The sequence below is a fragment of the Sycon ciliatum genome, chromosome 3 (genome assembly GCF_964019385.1).
Source record: "Sycon ciliatum chromosome 3, ocSycCili1.1, whole genome shotgun sequence".
Taxonomy (NCBI): domain Eukaryota; kingdom Metazoa; phylum Porifera; class Calcarea; order Leucosolenida; family Sycettidae; genus Sycon; species Sycon ciliatum.
The window spans coordinates 35,744,303-35,767,148 of NC_088645.1; the positions used below are offsets into that span (position 1 = coordinate 35,744,303).

Here is a 22,846-nt window from a genome sequence, read left to right on the forward strand (position 1 = left end):
CCCCCTCATTACAGTAAAAGGTCCCAGATTCGGGCAGGTTGGGACCAGCCACTGCCCATAACTAGGAATTGACCGTAACCCCCTCATTACAGTAAAAGGTCCCAGATTCGGGCAGGTTGGGACCAGCCACTGCCCATAACTAGGAATTGACCGTAACCCCCTCATTACAGTAAAAGGTCCCAGATTCGGGCAGGTTGGGACCAGCCACTGGCCATAACTAGGAATTGACCGTAACCCCCTCATTACAGTAAAAGGTCCCAGATTCGGGCAGGTTGGGACCAGCCACTGGCCATAACTAGGAATTGACCGTGACTCAGAACATACCTACTTTTAAACACTGCTCGTTCATTAGTTCACTGGTGTTATTAATGTTGTCGTTGCTGTCATTGGTGCTGCTTTTCTGCTCTTGTTGTTGTTGTTGTTGTTATTGTCGTCGTCGTCGTCGGCGGTGCTGCTGCTGCTGTTGCTGTTGCTGCTGTTGCTGTTGCTGCTGTTTCTGCTGCTGCTGTGTCTGCTGCTGCTGCTGCTGCCGTTGCTGCTGCTGCTGCTGCTGTTTCTGCTGCTGTCACTGCTGTTGTTGATATCATCATTGCTGTCGCCATTGTTGTCGTCGTAGGGTATGTCTCGAGCGCATGGTGCCAGTGAGCGACATCGCGGTTCCTTGGACATAGAACCTGGCTCAATATCGCTGGCACAGTCACGCCAAGGAAGTCTGGACAGCGAAGACGTCGAGGAAGTGCCAAGCATCAAGTACGATTTTCTCTGTGTGTGTGTGTGTGTGTGTGTGTGTGTGTGTGTGTGTGTGTGTGTCTTTGTCGGTGTGTGTTTCTGTGTGTATGTGCATGTGTGTTCCTGGTTGTTGGTGTGTCTGTGTGTCGGGGGGGGGGGGGGGGGGGGTACGTGGTGAGGCCGAGGCGTGTGCATGTGCATGTGCCAACGTGCATAGCTGTTTTCACTGCTCTTCTACACGAACATTGCTTTCACACATTTTGCTTCACTTTTCAGTGGGTCGTGCTTTCCACTGGGTGTGAATGCAGTCAGACCTCGCTTATCCGGTCCTCTTTTATCCGGATCCCTCGCCATCCGGAAGAAAATCATTGGTTACCGATTAACAGCATATGCCATGCATACATACAGTATGTGTGTTCGATTATCCGGTTCCCTCGCCTATCCGGATGTTGTTGTGGAAAACGGATGTGTACGGTTATGCGAGGTCTGACTGTACATGCCATGGAAGTAGCCGATAGTTGCCCACCATATGGCTCACAGCCCTTCTTCCTCACGAGTCATGTACATGTATTCATTGCTGGCCTTTTGTTCTTTACCTGCCGGGGCATTGGTCTTTCAACTCTACCCTTCAAACTGATATGTTTCCTTGCGTTGTACCGTGTACAGCCTTTGGTCATTGCTTTGCGTGTATTGTGTTGCGTGCAGGGCCAAGCGCTGGGATGAGACTCTGGAGCGGCCAAACCTCAACTACGAGGAGATATTCAGCGAGGACACCGGCAGGGAGGAAGGCCTGACAATCTGGTCCATCGAGAACTTCGTACCAGTCTACCAAGACCCAGGTAAGCAACAACAGCAGTAGCAGCAGCAGTAGCAGCAGCAGTAGCAGCAGTAGCACTAGCAGTAGCACCAGCAGCAGCACCAGCAGCAGCAACGGCAGTAGTAGCACCAGCAGTAGCAACAGCAGCAACAGCAGCAGTAGCACCAGCAGTAGCACCAGCAGTAGCACCAGCAGTAGCACCAGCAGCAACAGCAACAGCAGCAGTAGCAGCAGTAGCACCAGCAGTAGCACCAGCAGCAGCACCAGCAGCAGCCATGTGCATTGTGGTACACACTGTCTATGTACTATGCAGTGTAGTACAGTTGTCCCGGAAATGTCCTATTCTCGCCCGCTGCACCAATATATCAGATTTGTTAGTCCACCGCCTTCCCTAATACAGCATAGTTTCGTGGCACGAATAGTGGTGAATGATAAAGGGACCACTGTACATGTACTGTGCTATGTGTTGTCGTACTGGTATACTCTGGGGTACTGCTCTTCATGCGCTATACTGCCCCGGTGATCTTGGTAGTGTTGGTACTGTTGGTTATGGTTGGGGCAGGGGGGGGGGGGGGGGGGGGCTGGTGGCGGTACGGGTGATACTAACAGTGACCTATACTACCAGTGGTGGTTATGATGGTGGTGCTGCTGCTGCTGTTGCTGCTGCTGCTGACTCAGTGCTGATTCAGTGCTGGTGTGGCTGCCACTGGTGGTTCAGTGCTGCAACAGCGGCATGTGCCCAACTTGTGTGATGTTTTCATCTAAATCTTTCTATTAATGTGCGTGTGTGTGTGTGTGTACGTGTGTGTGTGTGTGTACGTGTGTGTGTGTGTACGTGCACGCGTATGTGCGTGTGTGATTATTGCTTTCTTTTTCCAGTGTTCTACGGTCAGTTCTACGAGGGCGATTGCTATATCGTGTTGAAGGTGAGCATGGCAGTGTGTGCACTGCAGTTACTGCTGCCTACAGACGTGACGCTGTAATTTCCACCTTCTTTTAGTTTGCTTTGGAGGGTCTGATCTACTCACCTCCCACCACTTTCAAGCTTAGGAGCTGCATCTGCGCCTTGATCCTAGAGGGTGGTGGCATTCCTGCGGATGCGGAAAACTCGGCCTCTGGCCGAGTCTCACGCGAACCATGAATTTTATTTTATTTTTTAGATTGCGCCGCATTTCTTCATAGTGTCCTCTCAGCCCGGCAATTATCTGTTCCCGTGCTGCCACTCAGAGTAAATCTGGGTCATGTGATGTGATATGTGTGCACCCTGGCCTGGATGCGTCGAATGGTGTTGTCACAGACCGCTGTGGTGATGATGGACCCATCTCTGATCCACCGACCACGCACTCTTCTCAAGGGGTGTACCGGTGGTGCCTGTGATCCAAGAGGATGGGGAGGCGCTCTTGTGGATGTGGATGTGGATGCGGACATACACTAAAATGATGTGTAGCGTAACCATTCTAAGTTTATGCTCTCTCCTTATTTCTGCATGTCCTGCTTGTCATCCTTGCAGACCTTCATGGGCAGTTCGAATTCCAGCGAAGTCGATTGGGAGATCTTCTACTGGTGTGGCAAGGATGCAACGGTAAGATCATGAGGTGCCAATCATGCCCTGCCCGGCGTGAGGTCATGATGAGGTCGTGGTGATGTCATAGGGCGTTTTATGTATGCACGTAAGACCTGTCAAGGCGACGAACTGTCGCAGAAGACCACTACAACCAGGACCAAGGGATGCTTTTTCCAGTCAAGTGGCCCTTTTCTAAGAACTCGCAGACTCTGGAATGTTTTCACCCTGAGGATGGGCTGTGCCCGAAAATTTGGTGAATTCAATTATTTATTTATTTTCAAGTGACCCTGGATAGAAAAGACCACCTGCCCACATGGACCACATTTGGAAGGTCACAAAGGTTTCCGGGGTCTTACGGTATCTGTATTTTCTTAGCGCCTGTGAGGTTATCTTTTGAAGAAGAGGTTGGTGCGACTTCGGCGATAGTAGGGGAAGAGTGTGTTGCTCCCTACATGGGAGCTCGCGGTTTTCCTGCCGACTTGAATTCTCACTTGACTGACTCACGACTGCCATCCAGAGCACACGAGAAGTCGAGGTTATCTTTTGTTTCTATATTGTTTCAGATGGACAAGCTGGCATGTGCTGCTATTCATGCTGTTAACTTGAGAAACATGTTGGGAGCACGGGGCCGCACAATGGTAAGTGTATGGGTGTGGGTGTGTGTGTGCGTGCGTGTGTGTGTGTGTGGGTGTGTGCGCGTGCGTGTGTGCGTGTGTGCGCGCGCGTGCGTGTGTGTGTGTGCATGCGTGCACGTGCGTGTGCGCGTGCGTGTGTGTGTGTGTATGCGTGTGTGTGTGTGTGTGTGTGTGTGTGTGTCCGCATGTACACATTTGTGTGTTGTTTATTTGTTTCAGTACTGGCCGGTGCGTTCAACATTCAAGGGTTCCCGTTGATTGACTGTAGCCTTCTCGTCTTCTCGGTTTCTCTTTGTTGTTGTTGTTGTTGTTGTTGTTGTTGTTGTTGTTGTTGTTGTTGTTGTTGTTGTTGTTGTTGTTGTTGTTGTTGTTGTTGTTGTTGTTGTTGTTGTTGTTGATTGACTTTGTGCTGGTTGCTGATAGCGTGAAGAACAAGCAGATGAGAGTCCCGAGTTTCTGGATCTCTTTGACAATGGTGATATCATGTACATTGAAGGTAAGCCTGGCAATCAACACAGGGGAGCGGGAGGGGAGGGAGGGAGAGAGAGGGGCCATATCTGAGGGGTGTGAGTGGGAGTGTTCCGGCCGAAAGGTTTGTGGTGTATCCACAATGTCTTACCTGATTCTGCACGCGTACTACGTAGGTACAGTAAAGTGCCATTGATCCGCCCCTGTCGAATTTCTGCCCGTGAAGCGACTTCAGCGTACACTAGTACTGGAAAGTATGGTGTTAAACCGACACATGCACTGCTGTACACAATACGTGCCAGTGCAGGATGAAAATGTGCACAATCCGGCATGCCAGGCCTGACCTTCGCATTGTACACCGTACTGCACTTGACGGCGTTGATCTAGTTCCCGCCCCCCTGCCGAAAACCCAGCTGGGAAGCGACGTGGTGTGTGTGTGGGGGGGGGGGGGGGGGGGGAGATCAACGACACTTTACAGCATACTTATGTTATGATTGCAATGCTGCTGCACTGTTCCTGTTTGCTTTGTTTTGTAGGTGGTTCAGCCAGCGGTTTCTACACACAAGAGGATCGGGTAAGTTACAGTAATGAGCGAGCATACTGCGATGTGATGTCAAACGCATAGCAGCACTTCGCGTAATGATGGATTCTTCGTGACACACTCCACTGTTTTGTGATTGTTATGGTGCATGAAATCCTTTTCTCCACTCGGATCTTTTCGTAGTACGAGTATAATGGACATGTCAGTGGTTGTCGACATCTACTTCAAAGTAGTGCTTTCCCCGTATTGGCCCTGCTGGTTTGTGTCTGGTGTGCGGCTTTGCGCTTGTGTGTGTGTGCGCACGGTTTTCCCCGTTTTGCTTGACGAATTCTGTGTGTGTGTGTGTGTGCGCGTGTGTGTGTGTGTGCGCGTGCGCGCGAGCGTGTGTGTGTGTGCGCGCACATGCGTGTCCATGTGTTTCTACATGCGTGTGTGTTCAGAGGCGTACAAGTCGTTTCTACCGCATGTCTGGGTCAAAGACGCTGCATTTCGAAGCGGTAAGCGGTTATCGTCACAATAGATCACGCACTGAATGGCGTAGTGTGTACAAGGTTCACATTGCGCCGGCCTTGTGTTTCTTATGTAAATACATAATCCCTCATTTTCCCATTCCAAACGAGTCCCAAATCGAGCTGCCATTTATGGCAGATATTCATTTTGTCTATGAATTGAATACAACTGCGTTCTGGATGTTTTCCTGTCAGAAGTCTTGGCACTGAACTGCACTACAACTTCTGTGGCCAGCATGCTTCTTGTAGCCAGCACGCACTAGTTCACCTCAGTGGGTGGGGGGGGGGGGGGGGGGGGCAAGATATAATGTCAGTATACACACTCTGCTTTTCTTTGCGCAACGTGTGTGTGTGTGTGTGTGTGTGTATGTGTGTGTGTATGTGTGTGTGTGTGTGTGTGTATGTGTATGTATGTGTATGTGTGTGTGTGTGTGTGTATGTGTGCGTACAACATTTGTTTGTATGTTGCAGGTACCAGCCAATGTAAAAGCACTGGATGCTGGCTATGTGTTTATCCTGGACTCGCACAAGGAGCTGTTCGTCTGGTCTGGCAAAACGGTACGCTAGCAGGAAAATACCCTGAGTGGTTTGATACCTCTGGTACTGTCTATAGGTACTGTTTGTCGAAGCCGGTTCACGTGTACACACAAGTGTGCATGTGTGTGTGAACGTGCCTTTGGAATTTTGGATAGTATAATTATGTGTGTTTGTGTGTGTGTGTGAGGGGGGGGGGGGGGGCACGTGCCTTTGCATAATCTATGTGTGTGTGTGTGTGTGTGTGTGTGTGTGTGTGTGTGTGTGTGTGTGCACGTGCCTTTGCATAATCTGTGTGTTTGTGTGCAGTCGTCGCTGATGTGCCGGCAGAAATCACGGTAAGGACATGCACTGCAGTACAGGTACCGGTATATGCCTGTTCGATTTTTGTTCGGATTTTGTTCAGGTTCCATGAAGCTGCGATGTTGGGTAGTGTATCTGGTTTAGAGTTCGGGTGGTGAAGGCTGCCTCTACATGTTCTGATTATGGGGAGGTTCTGCTATACGTGAAACGAAGAGAAATCACGTAGAGAGCAGATGTCTGGGTTAGAGTCTACGGCTTCGCGTGTTTTGGGTCCAGATTTCTACGCGTAGATGAGGTTCTCTACGTTGTGGCACACGCAAAGAAAATGCGTACGGATCTGCTGGGTATCATTCGAGTGCAGGCAGATAACTGCCAAGTATGGAAGGGGAAATTCCCAGTGCACATTCCACGTGACTTCTCTATGTGTGTGTTGTGTTGTGTGTGTGTGTGTGTGTGTGTGTGCGTGCGTGCGTGCGTGCGTGTGTTTCTGCATGCATGTGTTGTCGGCATGTTGTTTCCTTCTAGACTGTTGGCGGAGAAGATCAACAAGAACGATCATAAAGACCAGAAGACGGTGACTGTCTTCCCGAAGGTGAGTGCAGAGAGACACACACTGCTTCAGCGTATCCCTGTCCAGCGACCTGCGCACCGTTTGCGGAAGCTTTTCTATGTGTGGTTGTAACCAGGTTCAATACTCAGAGGTTCCACTGCAGCCAATTCATGATCTCCTGTAATCTCCACCACCATACTCCCCTGATCAAGCCCCAAATGCCAAAATTTGGATTCTAAGTATTTACACTGCAGTCTAAGTGCTGCTGCTGGTGCTGGTGGTGGCGGCGGTGGTGATTCGACCTGACCTAGGTAGTGTACGGCTGGCCCCGAATCCTAGACCAGATACTGCTTGTCCTATGCACTCTTGAAAACACACACCAACTCCACTTTTTACTCACTGGTCTCGGTCATGCTTGGAACTTGCCAGGAATCATTCATTCTTTGCTGTTGCTTCTTTTTGCTGCTGCTGCTGTTGTTGTTGGTGGTGCTGCTACTGCTGCTGGTGGTGGTGGTTGCATTGGTGGTGGCGGTGCTGCTGCTGCTTTGTTGATGCTGCTGCTGTTGGTGCTGTTGGTGCTGCTGCTGTTACTGGTGCTGCTGCTGTTGTTGCTGCTGGTGGTGCTGCTGCTGTTGCTGCTACTGGTGGTGGTGCTGCTGGTGGTGCTGCTGCTGCTGCTGGTGCTGCTGCTGGTGGTGCTGGTGTGGTGGTGCTGCTGCTGGTGGTGGTGCTGCTGCTGGTGGTGCTGCTGCTGGTGGTGTTGCTGGTGTGGTGGTGCTGGTGGTGCTGCTGCTGGTGGTGCTGCTGGTGGTGCTGCTGCTGGTGCTGCTGCTGCTGGTGCTGCTGGTGCTGCTGCTGGTGGTGCTGCTCTTGATGCTGTTGATGCTGTTGTCACTGTTTGTGTTTGCCATGGTGTGCAGGGAGAGCACAATGCAGCTTTCCTTGAGGCGCTCGGCTGGGCTGAGGAGGACGGAGAGCCGGAAATCGAGGTATGGGCTTCTTTTCCACTTGTACATGTGTACACACACACATGCACACGCGTACATACACGTACACACACGCACACACACACACACACACACACACACACACACACACACACACACACACACACACACACACACGGATGCAGCATACCAGCACAATTGCATGTGCACACACATGCCAGGTCCACTTTTTAGCGGCGAGCGATTTCAGCTGTTTTTGCCTCCATGGATTTTTCCATAATGAGCCATTGCTGTGCGATCTTGTATCACTACAATGTCACTCATCAAGGTAATGAAAAGTGAAGTTGTGACAGCCTAAAACGAACTGAAGCGAATAGAAATATGCGATTTCCTAGCGGATTGTTCAGGGCAGTTTTGTGTAGTTATTCACTCATCTCTCACTGGATTGCTGGAGAAGCCGTTCTACAAGACGCGCAAGTCAACGCAGGTGAGTGAGATCAGTGCTTGTCTCTGATGTATTTTCGTAATGAAGTCATATGTGTGTGTGTTTGGGGGAGGGGGTTGAGATCCCGTTGGTAGGGCCTCTGATGCGCAATCAGCATGGTGGTGGTGATGGGGGGGGGGGGGGGGGGGAGATAACTTCCGAACTCCGTCACACTGAGACCGAGTTCTCTGCGGAGAGTGCCGAAAATTGAGATACGGAATGGATCTAAAATGAACGCTGATGCCTTTTAACAGTTTCGTATTGGTGGTGCTAAGTTTTTAGTTGGTAAGTTATTGTGGTGCTGGTGCTGATCATGCACACTTAGACATGGACAGTAGAGCGGTGGACAGCACACTTACACACCGGCTACAGATCTGCCGTCCTTACGTCCCCTCCTGGGTACCGGGTATACACACTCAACTCGCAGCCACAACTACCAAGTTGGTCGTGAATAGCACCGTAGTTATTTCTGGACGTAGTGAATCGTTGATGTTGTAATTCTTGCTGTCTGTGAATGGGCTTGGGCTGGCTGTCCGTGCCCAATCAAAGGATTGCTGGATTTCCCCGATAGGTGTTCCGTGTTCCAAGCAGCCCCAGGAGAGTTTTGTTTTGTGTGTGTGGGTGGTGGTACCATTATCGTTTATACCAGTATTATGTACGGAAATAAAGGAAGCGTCATCTCTTTCTCCCGTGTGTATGGACATATTGCGTTGTCCATTCATCTCCCTTTGTAAGGCTGGTCTTGTCTGAGTAGCTCCGGTTGTTCTCCTGAGATTTGCATGTGTGTGATGTAACTAGACGCCTGCGTTTGTTTCGCGTGATCATAGCTCTCATAGCTCGTACATATCATATGCCGAAAGACCTTTGTACCTTGTGCGCTTGCCAGATGAATGCTAGTGACTGCACTGCGTATGGCAGTGTGACAGCCACAAGTTGACAGGAGCTGGCAGTTCTCTGGTCTGCTGATTGCTGGCGTGTGTCAGTTTTTTGTCATGTGGGCAAAAGTTTGATTTCGAGTCTGTCTGTCTGTCTCTCTCTTTGCGTACATGTATGTGGGGTACTACCGACTTCTGAAACTGTCGCTGGCTGCAGTTGCTGGCATGTGCGTGTGTCTGCATGCATGTCGTTAGTAGCAATCACTGCATAGCGTGGGCAGTGCTGTTGCGGCAACGGTGACGCATGCAAGTCATTGCCGCACCTCTTTGAATGGTCAGTGTCATGCTCGTGTGTGCATGTGCACTACAGTACTAGGCAAAGAAGCCCGTGCAGTTTGTGATTAGTCCGCACGCTTGTGCGAGTCGGTGAAGTCGGCAGCTTATAAGCTCCTCTTCTCTGTGGTTGTTGTGTTAGTTGAGCGTCATCACAGGCAGCTCTGAGCTTCTTCTTCTTCTTCTTCTTCTTCTTCTTCTTCTTCTTCTTCTTCGTCATTTCAATCGCTTTGGCGGCGGTCGCTCTCTCGGACCTTCTTCTTTTGACTTTCCCCGTGTTGTGGCCGCCTTAGGTGCGGAACGACGGACCATGGCGCTGAGGTGTGAAGTGCATTTGCTAGCGCTGCTGCTGCTGTTGCTGCTGCTCTCAGTCAGTGTAGATCTGGTGGTATCCAGGCAATCTCCGGAGTGTGCTCGCCAGCCCGGTGATACGTGCATGACGCAAATGCTGCGCGACACTGGCATCGATGCGTGCCGTCTGGGCGAGATTGAGCAGCAGCTTGCCGATGCGCGCATCACGCCGCTCATGCTGCTCAACGCCACGCGCAAGCAGCTGCGCCGGGCCGGCGTTGCCTTGCCAACCGACCGCCGATCCATTGTGGGCACGTACCGCAAGAGACCGGAGGTGCTGCGCCAGTGTCAACTCTTTGTGCGCGGCGAGGCCGAATCGTGCGCGCTGAGCCCGCGCAACTTCACGCTGTGCCAGCGCCCGTACTGGCACTGTGCGCTGCGTTCCGACGTCAGCAGCTACCAATGCGAGTGCCAGTTGCCGGAGGCCTTGTCGCCGCTTTGTCACCGGGACGCGGACTGCAAACGCACCGACGCCAGTCCTAACTGCGAAGGCCGCGGCCGTTGCGCGCTGACGTACGACGCCCCACGGCGCATCGCCTGCCACTGTCCAGCTGGCTATCGGGGCAGGTACTGCGAGAAGCCACGTCTCTGCCACCCTATCAACCCCTGCCAGAACAATGGACGCTGCCAGATGAAAGGAAAGCGAGCGAAGTGCATCTGCTCGCCGAGCTACCAGGGCCCGCTCTGCGAAGTACGCCGTGCACGTCCCAAAGTGCAAAGGCTGCCGAAGACCACTGTGCCGTCTTCAGTCACTCATTGGCGCACCAACACGACGACATCACCTCCGAGGTGGAGGGCCAGAACGACATCACCACCATGGTGGAGGGCCAGAACGACATCACCACCGTGGTGGAGGGCCAGAACGACATCACCTCCGTGGTGGAGGGCCGCCAGAACGACATCACCACCATGGTGGAGGGCCAGAACGACATCACCTCCGTGGTGGAGGGCCGCCAGAACGACATCACCACCATGGTGGAGGGCCAGAACGACATCACCTCCGTGGTGGAGGGCCAGAACGACATCACCTCCGTGGTGGAGGGCCGCCAGAACGACATCACCACCGTGGTGGAGGGCCAGAACGACATCACCTCCGTGGTGGAGGGCCGCCAGAACGACATCACCACCGTGGTGGAGGGCCAGCACAACATCACCTCCGTGGTGGAGGGCCGGAACGACATCACCACCGTGGTGGAGGGCCGCCAGAACGACATCACCATCGTGGTGGAGGGCCGCCAGAACGACATCACCACCATGGTGGAGGGCCGCCAGAACGACATCACCACCGCCATATACACCCTGGTGGAGGAGGGCCCTCACACAGAGGCCATGGACAATTCCGTCATATCATGCCGAGACCGCGCCCCCTGCCTACGGTGCCAAAACCCAATCTCCAGCCCCAGCATGGGGCGACGGCAACTTCTTATCCGATTTGTTTGACAATATCGACGAGCTGCTTAACTACACGCGCGCTCTGTTGCCAACCAAGTATCCCAGTGGCGCTGATTCCAGCACCGTTTCCGTCCCGCCAGTAGTACCACCAGTGCCACGAAACTCGTTGCTCAATCTTACCCGCATCCTCGCTGGCCGCCCGCTGTTGGATCTGGTGAAGAGCATTGGCGGCTTCTCTATTCTCAACCTGACCAGCTTGTTCCCGCCGCCGGCCAGGTATGGTCCTCCACCGACCACGCCGCGACCACCACCACCTCGCGTTCATCACGGCGCTTTCACAGCGCCGTCGCCACCCTCCGCCGATGCCGATATGGAGGGGCCGCGGCGGCCTCCTCCTCCTGTCTTCGCCCAGGACTCTCCGGACGGCAACACGACATTGGGCCACTACTATCAGTTGCTCGCTGGCCTGATGCCCGACCTCACGGACATATTCAGCGACTTGCCGTCGCTATTCCCGGGGACTGCGGGACAGCCGTCGGGCGCTAATCTAGCCGACTCCATCTCCAACCTACTCCCGCAGATTATGAGCTACGTCAACCTGACAGACTTGCTTTCTTCGCTGCCCATGCTGCCCAGCTTTCCCGTGAACCCTCCTCAGCCGGTGGGTGATTCTCCGATGACAGTCGCACCCCCACCAAGTGATTCAGATCGGCCTATCGGTGTTGATAGCCAGCAGCGGCCTGTGCTGCCACCATCTTTTTCGGACGGTTTGGACTTTAGCGACGTTTTACCGGCCAACTTTAATCTCTCGGCTTTCCTGTCGTCACCGTTCGACCACGTCTGGGGCTTGCTGGGCCCAGGCGCGTCCAGTGATGCCCCGGAACCAAGTCCGACAACTGTTCCTTTGTTTTTACAGGCCCGGGATCGTGGAAGGGGTACACCGATCAAGGGTGAGTCCGTTGAAACGTCATCCGCCGCAGACGACAGTTGGGTTGCCACAATACTGGACTACGTTAGAGGTCTTCAAAACTCCGACAAGAAGTAGGACGCAGTCGACCCGAATTCCGGCGTGCACAGTGTGTAGACGTGACGGTCTCTCTCTCTCTCTCTCTCTCTCTCTCTCTCTCTCTCTCTCTCTCTCTCTCTCTCTCTCTCCAAACTGCTGACGGTTTCTCTATACTTCACCATTGCTACTTGGATATTTGCCTTATAGGCTTACTAGGATTACATAGCATTCACGGTGTTAGGGCATTTGTCACATTCTGGTACTGGTAGTGGTACTGGTTTCCTGTACTTGCATACTGCTGCACAGCTTTCCTCTTGATTTAGTTGCTGGTTTTATACTTGCTCATGCACTGTACACAACAAGCAGACTGGCTATGTTCTGTTGTGACATGCTAGTGATAATACGTAATAGTACACTGATAACTGGCGTGCAGACTTTACTTTACTTTGCACCGGTGATAGGAAGAGTACATAACCCCAAGAGTGTGCAACTGCCTGCACAACCTCTATGCTGTGCTGCGACGGCAAAACTTCACATCACGTGACGTGGTTCGAAAGGTTACCCTGGCAAACAGTGCAACGTGACCACAAGAGAGTTGAGCCCAAAGCTGGGTTGCGTACGAACCTGTATCTATCATCCACAGAGTGCAAATAATGTGTACGGGTTCGTCACGCGATGTGAAGTTTTGCCGTCGCAGCAGACCCCATAGCTGGAGTTGCACACTCTTGGGGGTAATGTACTCTTGGCAATACGTGTAGTAGTATAATATGTAGGTGTGGCAAAGGACATGGTCACCGGCAGTAGACAATTATGAGTACAGCTACTTCCATGCTCTAACCCTACCCCTTCCCCATACCCCTCTCTCTATCTCTCTCTCTCTCTCTCTCTCTCTCTCTCTCTCTCTCTCTCTCTCTCTCTCTCTCTCTCTCTCTCTCTCTCTCTCTCTCTCTCTCTCTCTCTCTCTCTCTCTCTCTCTCTCTCTCTCTCTCTCTCTCTCTCTCTCTCTCTCTCTCTCTCTCTCTCTCTCTCTCTCTCTCTCTCTCTCTCTCTCTCTCTCCCCCCCCACCACCACCACCATCAAATCCACACACACACATCACCACCAGAGGACAAGCAACTTGCAACAACAAGTAGTGTCAATCTCACCTGTATTCGATTGGAAATTTCGAAATGAAGTAAAGAACTGAGATTCCCACCGCATATACTCTCACTGAATTGACAGGAGTATTGTTGACAAGGTAGACAGCAATGCATGCAGGAACAGGAGGAGGACAAATGCTTTGAAAAGTTATTGAGCTGCTTGACTAGAGGTTAGAGACGTAACATTCTAGCTAGTAAGCCGAGTGTTCTTGCTTGAGCACGTATCAATGCTATTACTATGGACAGAGTGTTCTTGCTTGGGCACGTATCAATGCTATGGACCTGTAGAGCTACTCCATCCGTCGTGTGATGAACCGAATCGGTCCGGGCTGTTTCTGTTACGCATCACCTGTTCTTGTTCTCGAGACGCTTCCTTTGGCGCGTTGTGCGTCTGATTGCGTAGCTAGTTCCCGCTGTGCTCAAGTGCTTTGGCCGGCGTCTTTTTTTTGTTCGCTGTCGTCGCTGGCTGCTGCGTTTCCCTCTCCGCTTGGGTCTTGCTGGATGGTTGGTGTGACTGGACGTCGTCACTCTGCAACTGCAAGATGTGTGATCGTCATTGCCGCTCGCTGTGCAAGTGTTCAGAAGTGTGTCCGCCTGGGAAGCAGGCCGCAGTTCATGCTGCGCAACGTACCGCTCAATAGCTTGCTTGCCGCGCGCACGCTCGCCTGTTTTCTGGTCGCCTTGCGGCTGTCGGCATCATTGGTCCTCTCCCGGTTCCCTCCTTCGACGTGACTGTGTTGTCCGCTGGTCTTCTTCTGGTGGGCTGCCTTGAGAGTCTGGACGAGAAGGGAGTGCTTTGTGTCGCCCATTGTTGCTGTTCTTGACTGCTGGCCGATTCCAAACCTGTGTGTTACTAACTTACTACTCCTTTCTCCTTTTGGATAGTGCCTGATTTGTAGTGCTGCGATCACGGCTTTTATAGGGGCTGGGGTCGAGTATGAATGATTATCTTAGTTTGACAGCTTTGCTGTATGTATGGCGACTCTGCTGCTGCGCAGGCGGGCTTGCCTGTGACGTGGGAGATAGCCAGCAGTGGTGGGTGGCTAGATGAGAGGAGTGGGTGCGTGGCGGAGAAGTGGGTGCTGTTGCTGTCGTCTCTAGGCTGACGTGTTGATCTGTAGGGTTTATCACTAGGCTAGTGTGGCCCACGTGATGTGTGTCTTGTTTGCAGTTGCAGGGCCAACGTCAGAGCCTCCACTGTCACCCAGCTAGGGTTTGCAGCTCTTGCTGCTGGTGTGCTGGTCCCGGCAGATTCCAATCTCGACAGGCGAGGAGGCGCTGGCACTGTTCAGTGTTGTGTCTGTCCCTGCTGTGTGTGGCAGTGTGCATGTAGCTCTGTGTGATTCGAGTTCAGTGATCGTGGTGTCGTCGTGTGCAGGTGGCAAATGGGTCAATGCCCACTGGCCTGTCAGTGTGGTTGCTGCTGTAGCCGTTGACTTGTCAGTGTTGGCTGGCTAACTTGCACTGGCTGGATCTAGTCCAACACTCTACTTGACACTAGTTTGTCAAAGCCATAACACCACAGTGGTAGGCCTGGTGGCAAATGAAATCCCGCCTCGTGAATAGAGCAGAGGCACGGTCCACTGGTCATAGTGCTCAGGTTGTGCAGTTCCTGAACTGGTGTGTTTCTCGAGGCTGGATTTCACTTGCCCGCACTCAGCATGATAGGATTGGCCCAGCCTCCAACGTAGCTTTCTCAGGCCACCCTATGAGCTTGGCTAGGTAGTTGTCAGGCGGCCCTGCCAGTACTTCACTTGCAGCTGGAGTGCATTGATTCACTCTCCTCTGCTATCCTCTGCTAGCTGTCGGCTGTCTAGCCATACATGCTCTGTGGCATGTTGATAGCTTGATAGTCTGTGACGTGTTGATGCGCTTTTCCGAGTCGCTAATGAATGGGTGGCATGCGGAGTGGTGTTGACCTGTTGACCATGGCCTGTCTGCAGTTTCCACAGTACACTTATCATCTTTCGTTCAATGCATGGTCCACAGTACACAAACCAGCTAGAGTGCTTGTGACCTGTACCGGTATTGTCGTCACGATTAGTTATTTATCAACAGTTCTATCGGGTCTGGGCCTGGCTGAGCTATCCCTAGTATAACAAGTCTATTGTGGGGATAAATGGAAAAATAAGAAAGCAGCATGGCTCATGAACCTAGGCTATATGGCCCTGTACTGTGGTTAGCATACTTCCCCTTGTAGAGATCTGAAGCTGATCATGAGCAACCCTAGGACACGGGGAGTGTAAGTTTTATTTCACCAGCCCTGTGTCCTTTTGGTCTGGTTTCGATTAGCTAGTTTCAACATGTGTTTTGTTGATCTGGACATGCTTCGACTGGACATGTTGGCATGTGCCATTCATCTCTACAGCGTGGAGCAGGGGTTTCTCTGCTCTGCTATGGCGACCCCTCACACAAATACACACACATCAGACCTCAGACCTGCCCATCGCGGAAGCGATGATAGCGAACAGCTATGTTAGACATAGCAACTTGTGCTGGGATTGCACCTGACCGCCACTATTTTTAGCCTGGTATCCACCACACAGCTGATTGAAGTGACTTTTTTTACACACACACACACACACACACACACACACACACACACACACACACACACACACACACACACACACACACACTCTCTCTCTCTCTCTCTCTCTCTCTCCCCATAGCACGTTGTCATCAAGAAAATTCTTTGCTACCCAATCTGAAATTATGTGTTATGTCCAAAAGTAAAAAAAGTACATGTGTTAGTTTACATGTTGTCTTGGGCTTAAGCACTCAGGTGTGCATCTTGCATGTGTGATTGCTTGGATACAGTGGAGTTTGGAAACGTGGAGCAGCTTTCCAACACTGTCAAAGGGGATTATGCAATTGGTACTGTGGGGAGGTGAAATGAATGGCCAATAGTTGCAATCGTAATGGAGTATTTGATAAGTCGCTACATCGAGACTCAAGTAAGCTAAATCAACGGTAGAAGACGGCGTGTCATTATAATTTACAGGCAGCGGGCATGTGCAGCGGCAATGAACAAAAGGGTTGTGGTGCGCACCACAGCGTAGATAAAGAAAGACCACTTCATTGAACACTGTCAGATCAGGACTGTCCAACTGGGCCAGTAGCCTGCCAACATACACTGTTCGTTTGGAGTGATACACATCACCTGGTTTCTTGTGAAGAGCTTATCAGCAGGGAGAAAGGGAGTCTACCGGGAAGGCTTTTCAGTGCTGTTCCTCGTCGCCAGCTTCTCCCCGTCTTGGTATCGTTCTGTCTTGGGCTTGGTGTGGCCGTCTCAGCCAGCGATGACAGCCGACGCCAGGTCCATTTCAGCTAACTGCTGGCGCGCACAGGCTGACTGGTGGTGACCTGTACATCTAGGTTGCTTGTTTGCAGTCATACTGGGGTCGTAGCTCCTACCTTGATCTTCATTGATCACTGGTGTTGTGTTCTGGGCAGGTATGAGTATGTACGCATCTGCCGGAACGTAGATGCTACCACTGGCATCATCTAGAAACTTGCCGAGACTCTCCCAGTCGGGTTTGGGCAAACGTAGCGACTTCAGGCGATTGTAAAGGGCCGTCTTGATGTCCATGGCTTCAGGACAGGGTGCCGTAATTGATCCTGGAACCGACTTCGTTGCACTGGCATCAACAGTTGCAGTTGTTCTGAAATGGGGTTTGTGCCAAGCTGTCGTGTTTATATGGGTCAGCGTGTGAGCGTGTGTGTGTGGAAATCGGTGGCGAAACTCTCAGTGCCGTCTTGAGGATGACAGCCCGGTGTGAGAGTACTGGTGCCTGCGCGTCGTTGGCACATGCGTCGCATGTGTGTCTGCGTGGGTGTATTGTAGCAGTCTGCATATGCGTGACGGCGGCTGTGGTTGTACTGGCAGTGATGATGCTCTCAACCGTGTGCTGTAGCTGGTATGTGATAACTTATTGACGGAAACAGGTCTCGTTCTCTGGTTGTTGTTGAGACGGTCTCAACCCGTGGGTGCATCGCTGGTCGATGTAGTGGCTCTTGTTGACCGTGTGGGAACTCTACCCTGAGACCAAGTGAAGCAGTGAGTATGCTGCCTGCGGTCATAATCACACAATACACCATCAGATCGATAGAGAGATTTGATTGTCTGTTTTGTTGTTCTGCAATAGAATTGTTCTGGCATCACACTCAATCAGATACTTGATGCTGCGGTTTTAGTCTAGCAATGAAAACACAGCTGCGAATGAGTGGTTTTGAATCTCAAAGAGACATATGGTGTATGATGCTGGGGGATTTGGCACAATGCTGTTTGGTTACAGCAAAGGCAGCTCTTTCCTGTACCTCCTGGACTAGTTTGTAGTAGTGTTGGGCACAGTGTAAGAAGACCGCATTATAGCTTTGGGTTTAGGGATTGTCCAAGTAAAATAATTTAGATACAAATCATGCAATCCAAGTACAACTAGTAGTATGGAAGAGTTTGGCCTTCTTCTGTGCTTCTCGCTTCGCTTGGTGCGTGTCCTCGCCGTAGTCCATTGCGTGATTTGCACTGATGCCAGGGTTGGTAGTCACCGGGGTGTACACACATCTGTAGCGCTGGCTTCCGCAGCATGCGTTCGTATGCTTCCGCTCAAGTCCACCGGTGCCTGGTTCCCATAGTGCTCTGTGCGGTGGCGCTGGGAAGAGGTCACCTACGCTGGAACCAACTGGTCTGCCGCTGATAGCTACAGTCATCCTTGCCGTGTTGTTTTGCTCATTTCTTTGGGTGGTCGACGGCGGGGGTGATCTCCATCGGGCAACACGTCACATAGGACACTTGGCCGACTGATTCGCTCAGCTCGTCCCAGTTGATCTTGGGTAGTTTGATGGCCTTGACCTTGCGAATAGCTGCCTTGAGTGCCTCCATTGTGACTGTACGGACGTGCAGAAGTTAGCTCTCTCCACTGGCAGATAGGGTATGAATTGATGTGGCGGTGTGCAGGGCAGTGGCGGATTTATAGCTAGTGTTCAGCTAGGTGTTACGGCAGTTTGCATGCCGTCCACTGCGTGTTCCATCTCGCCTGCCGATTGTAAACGTACTGTGTCCGTAGTCGCGTGTGTGTATCAGCGTAACAGACGCTACCGTCTGGAGGTTGACAGTGCGTAGGCTCTGGGGCCGTGCAGCGCGTGCGCGTATGTGTGGTGAACGTGTGCTGTTATTGTTGTGTTGTCGCCCCGCGATGTCTGCTTCTAGGATTGGCATGTGATCTGATTGTCGTTTACTTGAAAAGTACTGATATCAACATTGCCCGTGGCTACAGCTGGCATTGCTCACTGGCCCCTCTATCTATCTCCAGCTTATCTCTGTGGCTGGTGCATGTCTTGACATTATGCTGTCATGTTGGTGACTGCCATGGAGTGGACGTGCATCCCTGGTCCCAAGTACCACCACCACACACACACACACGCATGTCTGTGCTGCCTTCTTCACCTGACCAGACCAGACAAGACTAGTCTAGTCCTGTGGCAGCTGTCATTCACCAGTTTGATCTGGCTTGGTATGGTTGGGTGGCCAGTATTCACCACCCGGAGTTCTTGTCTTTTGATTGTTGTAAAGTGTTGTATTCACATGTGCTGGCCTGTTGGCCATTGAGTGATTTACGCAATGTATTGCGTTGTCGTGTCCTTGCCAGCACTGCACGTGTGCTAGAATCGAGACTCTCCATCCATCCCTGCTGTTCCTCTTTCCGCTGGGTCTGGCTCCAACTGAACCACTGCACGTGTGTGTGTGTGTGTGTGTGTGTGTGTGTGTGTGTGTGTGTGTGTGTGTGTGTGTGTGTGTGTGTGTGCGCGCGTGTGTGTGTATCCTCTTTGCATTGACACACACACACACACACACACACACACACACACACACACACACACACACACACACACACACTAGCCAATTGTTTGGATTGTGGAGAGTCTTGTTCCAATGACACACATGCCCAATCCATCAGCTCACTTACTGGTATTAGCAAGTATACATACATGATGTACCTTGTACTGCCTGTGGGGTACAGAAGAAAGCACAGTCCGTATAGCTGTGCTGCTACCAGCCACACAATCACACATAGATTCACAAGCAGGCAAAGTGATTGAAGTTGAATGTCTTCAATTCGGAACTGAGTTTGAATGTATTATGCATATGGGAGTACAGGCATTTGGCCATGCTGGTCTCAAATGGTAGAGAAAAAGCAAAGTTTGGAATAGTGAATCAGAAACGATAATGTTTTGTCTACTTGAAAGTATAAGGATAAAACTCTTCTTGGCAAATGCTGGTACGAAATATATCTCTGATAATGCCCCTCCTGGATAAAAGATTCAGATGAACTGAGTCCCGTGGTGTAGCCAAGAGCTGTGTGTTACGGGTTGCTGGTTGATTGCAAGACTAACAAGGCTACAGTGGAGCTTGAAAGAGATATTAAAAAGTGGTACTAAATGTTAGCTAGAATTAGCCAACTGTACGTTTATGTTTCTATCTATGGACTGGGCGACGGGTATTATAGGTCAAGTCCAGAACTGAATTGTTTGAAATGAACTGCATCTCGACGTTGGTATCTGTGCTGCTCCCCTTGGCACCAGGCAGTGCGTCCGCAGTCGGTGCACTTCTGGTTGACCCAGCGATTGGCAAGCTCTGGTGTAGCGTTGGCTCACTGGGTTGTCAATGATGTAATAAACTGCGAGGGCTGTTGGCTGAAGACTCTGGCTGCTCTGTTGTTCACCGACTCTCCAGGGGTAGTTGCTTTCACTGCAGTCTTCGTCGACAATGGGGCCTTGGTTCAGCGCTTTTAGGGCTGGGTGAGGGCCATGGGGCCTTGGTTTATCTCTTCTTTGCCTGGTTGACAGCCAGGTTAATTCCTACAGGAACTCCCCTGTATACGGTGTAGGAAGCCTGGCTGCACGCCTGACCAAAAGCCACCCAGTTCACCTTCGGGCGTGGCACAGACTTCACTTTGCGAATGACCGCCTTGACCTTCTCCATCGTAGTCTCAGTTTGCAAAGCTCTCCGGGATGATTTGGTCTGCAATTTCGTTGAGGAGTTGGAGTGATGGACGTGGTGCTGGGCCAGTATTTATAGGAACGCAACCGGTGGCATTCCTGCCGTGTGTGTGTATTGTAGAGGCATAGCCTTGTGTCATTCGTGGCATGATCTATATCTCTACGCTCGCGTGTAACAGCGCAACAGGCCAGTTGTCTGTGGTGTGTGACAATGCTCTATCTAGTATTGTCACTTGTCTAGACATGTGCATGTGCTGGCTGGCTGGCTAGGCATACCTGCTAGCGTGTGGCAATGCTCTATGTAGTACTAAGCAGTATTGTCACTTGTCTTGACATGGTATTAGATCAACATGTTGTCTTGACATGCATGGGTGCTGGCTGGCTAAGCATACCTGCTAGTGTGGTGTGTGACAATACTCTTTCTAGTATTGTCACTTGTCTTGACATGTACCTGTCAGATTGGTTGTTCTTGTCACATGTCACTGCTACGTCGGTGGGTGGTGTGGTGTGTTCGCCTGTGTGTACTTGGTGCACTGCACGAGATGAAGCCCGGCTGTCGTCGACCGTGGAGCGCTTGCGTTGTAGCACCCACCTGTCCGCTTTCTCGGGTTTTGTTTACTGGGCTCCGTCGCACAGTATGTGTGTGTGTGTGTGTGTGTGCGTGCGTGTGTGTGTGTGTGTGTGTGCGTGTGTACGTGTGTGTGCGGCGTGGGTACCGGAGTGCGTCACAAATGTGATGGTGGTGTCTCCAGTCGTTAGTGCAGCGTATACATGTACACTGATTGTGTTCCACTACCAATGTTCATCGTTGTTGAGTTGTTGCCGTAACTGCTATGAGAATCAATAAGCCTCTTTTCGAACAAAGCAAACTTGTCCAATCTGCCTTGGTATCAGCAATGTTATGAGTCCTATCTTTCGTAGCAATGCTTGTGATAGTGTAATGGGGGCTCCAATGCTGGTGATAGTGTAATAGGGGCTCCAATGCTGGTGATAGTGTAATAGGGGCTCCAATGCTGGTGATAGTGTAATAGGGGCTCCGTTGCTTGTGATAACATGGGCTCCAATGCTGGCAATGGTGTAATGTGGGCTCCGATGTCTCTGTTGGGTGCAATTACTGCTGAAGTCGGCATTTTGGAGAAAGAAAGGCCAGGATCTGTGGTCCTGCACTGGATCTACAGGACCGTTGGGACATCATATGCTGATGTGCCTGCTGTCTCTCTCTCTCTCTCTCTCTCTCTCTCTCTCTCTCTCTCTCTCTCTCTCTCTCTCTCCCCTCTCCCTCTCTGATCTGCTTCAGAGTAGCTTTCCGCACGTATCCACAACACACTTCGCCATAGCACAAGCTTGCATGTGTACTCCCAAACAGCTCATTTTCACACTTGAGTCAACAGCGTTTTCATAGTGAAGTGTTGTATATCAGTCAAAATACAAATGCACTCAAGCCAAAGAAATATTCTCAAATGGAACAATTCAGCAAAGTGGTGCGAAATCTTCACATCTTCCAGAAGAAACTGTCAGAAGGCAGCAGCGTTTGAAAAGAGTCATTATTTTGACGAAAAGTGGTTCATTAGAAATGTACTCCATGTTCACATGTTGGTATGGAGCAACAGCTAAAATATTGATATGCAGCCCCACTTGGGTCACAGTTCTGAAGCCAGGCAATGCTGGTGTATGCTGGGTCTGGCGAGCGGGCCGTAAGCGCCTGCACCCTCCGTGCGGCCGTCATTGAAACAACAAAACAAAGTCTGTACGGACGTTTGTGTCTTCGTCCTTTGGATCGCTCGGCAGGGGGAACAGTAGCCAGTGTCGTGTGTCTTCTTTCTGATGTTGCTTGCATTCTAAGCGGTGTCAGCAGCCACGCCAGCGCCAGAAGTTCACTTGGCAGATATCAGGATATTGATCTCTGGGCAACAAGGGCGACTTGGCACACACATTTGAGCGCTTCTTGTTTCCTTCTCCTCCATCTCGACCACAGACCTCCACCTTTTCCTCCTCCTCGTCCTGCTCTTTCTTGTCTTGTCTTGTTGAGGTTTAGGCTTGGCCTAGGCTGACAGATGGATAGCCAGCCTCGGCACTTTCCAGCCACCAGTATCCACAGCTGTAGGTCAGGGATTCACACCACTTGCTGACGCTGGGTAGGCGAATGCGCTTGACAGCGCTGCGCAGTACCGACTTCACCTTGCCCATTCTGATTCTTGGCTTGGCGGTTCTCATTGAGTGGTTGGCCAACGGAGAAGTTCACTTGATTCGATCGTTGCCGTAGTGGAATGACTTTGCTGATGGCAGTGCTTCTCTTTTTTGTAGGCGTTGGTACTACTACTAGCAATGGGTATTCAACCAGTCGGGCAGGTCCAGCCAATTAGGACATGCTGCGTTAGCATCCCCTCTGATGACAGGAGTGTTAACTGGTTTGGCATCTACAGATGTAAGCCTTTAGATTACGATTAGTGTTAATCCCGGCTAGGCATTGTTGTGCTATCCACTTGAAAGTACAGCACTTACTGTGGGGTGAAACTACTGACTGTGTAGTGTGTGTAGTGTGTAGTGTGTGGTGTTCTATGCTGGACGTCACTGCTGCCACCACCACCACACTGCCACGTACTGCACCACTGGATGTGTGTGGTGTGTGGTGTGTGGGTAGGTGGGCGCATGAGAGCCTGACAAGTGGC

General features: G+C 51.4%; 1 protein-coding gene across 1 annotated transcript in view; it reads left to right on the forward strand.

Annotated features, from left to right (window-relative positions):
* Window positions 1-22,846, forward strand: part of LOC135812078 (protein flightless-1 homolog) — a 63,765-nt gene that overhangs the window by 11,078 nt on the left and 29,841 nt on the right. Inside the window, exons 20-31 of the mRNA XM_065325409.1 lie at window positions 617-750; window positions 1,435-1,568; window positions 2,426-2,472; window positions 3,057-3,128; window positions 3,674-3,748; window positions 4,169-4,241; window positions 4,750-4,787; window positions 5,195-5,251; window positions 5,735-5,821; window positions 6,107-6,135; window positions 6,626-6,692; window positions 7,571-7,639. Of these exons, the coding sequence (XP_065181481.1) occupies window positions 617-750; window positions 1,435-1,568; window positions 2,426-2,472; window positions 3,057-3,128; window positions 3,674-3,748; window positions 4,169-4,241; window positions 4,750-4,787; window positions 5,195-5,251; window positions 5,735-5,821; window positions 6,107-6,135; window positions 6,626-6,692; window positions 7,571-7,639 (882 nt within the window). The remainder of the gene's footprint in view (window positions 1-616; window positions 751-1,434; window positions 1,569-2,425; window positions 2,473-3,056; window positions 3,129-3,673; window positions 3,749-4,168; window positions 4,242-4,749; window positions 4,788-5,194; window positions 5,252-5,734; window positions 5,822-6,106; window positions 6,136-6,625; window positions 6,693-7,570; window positions 7,640-22,846) is intronic.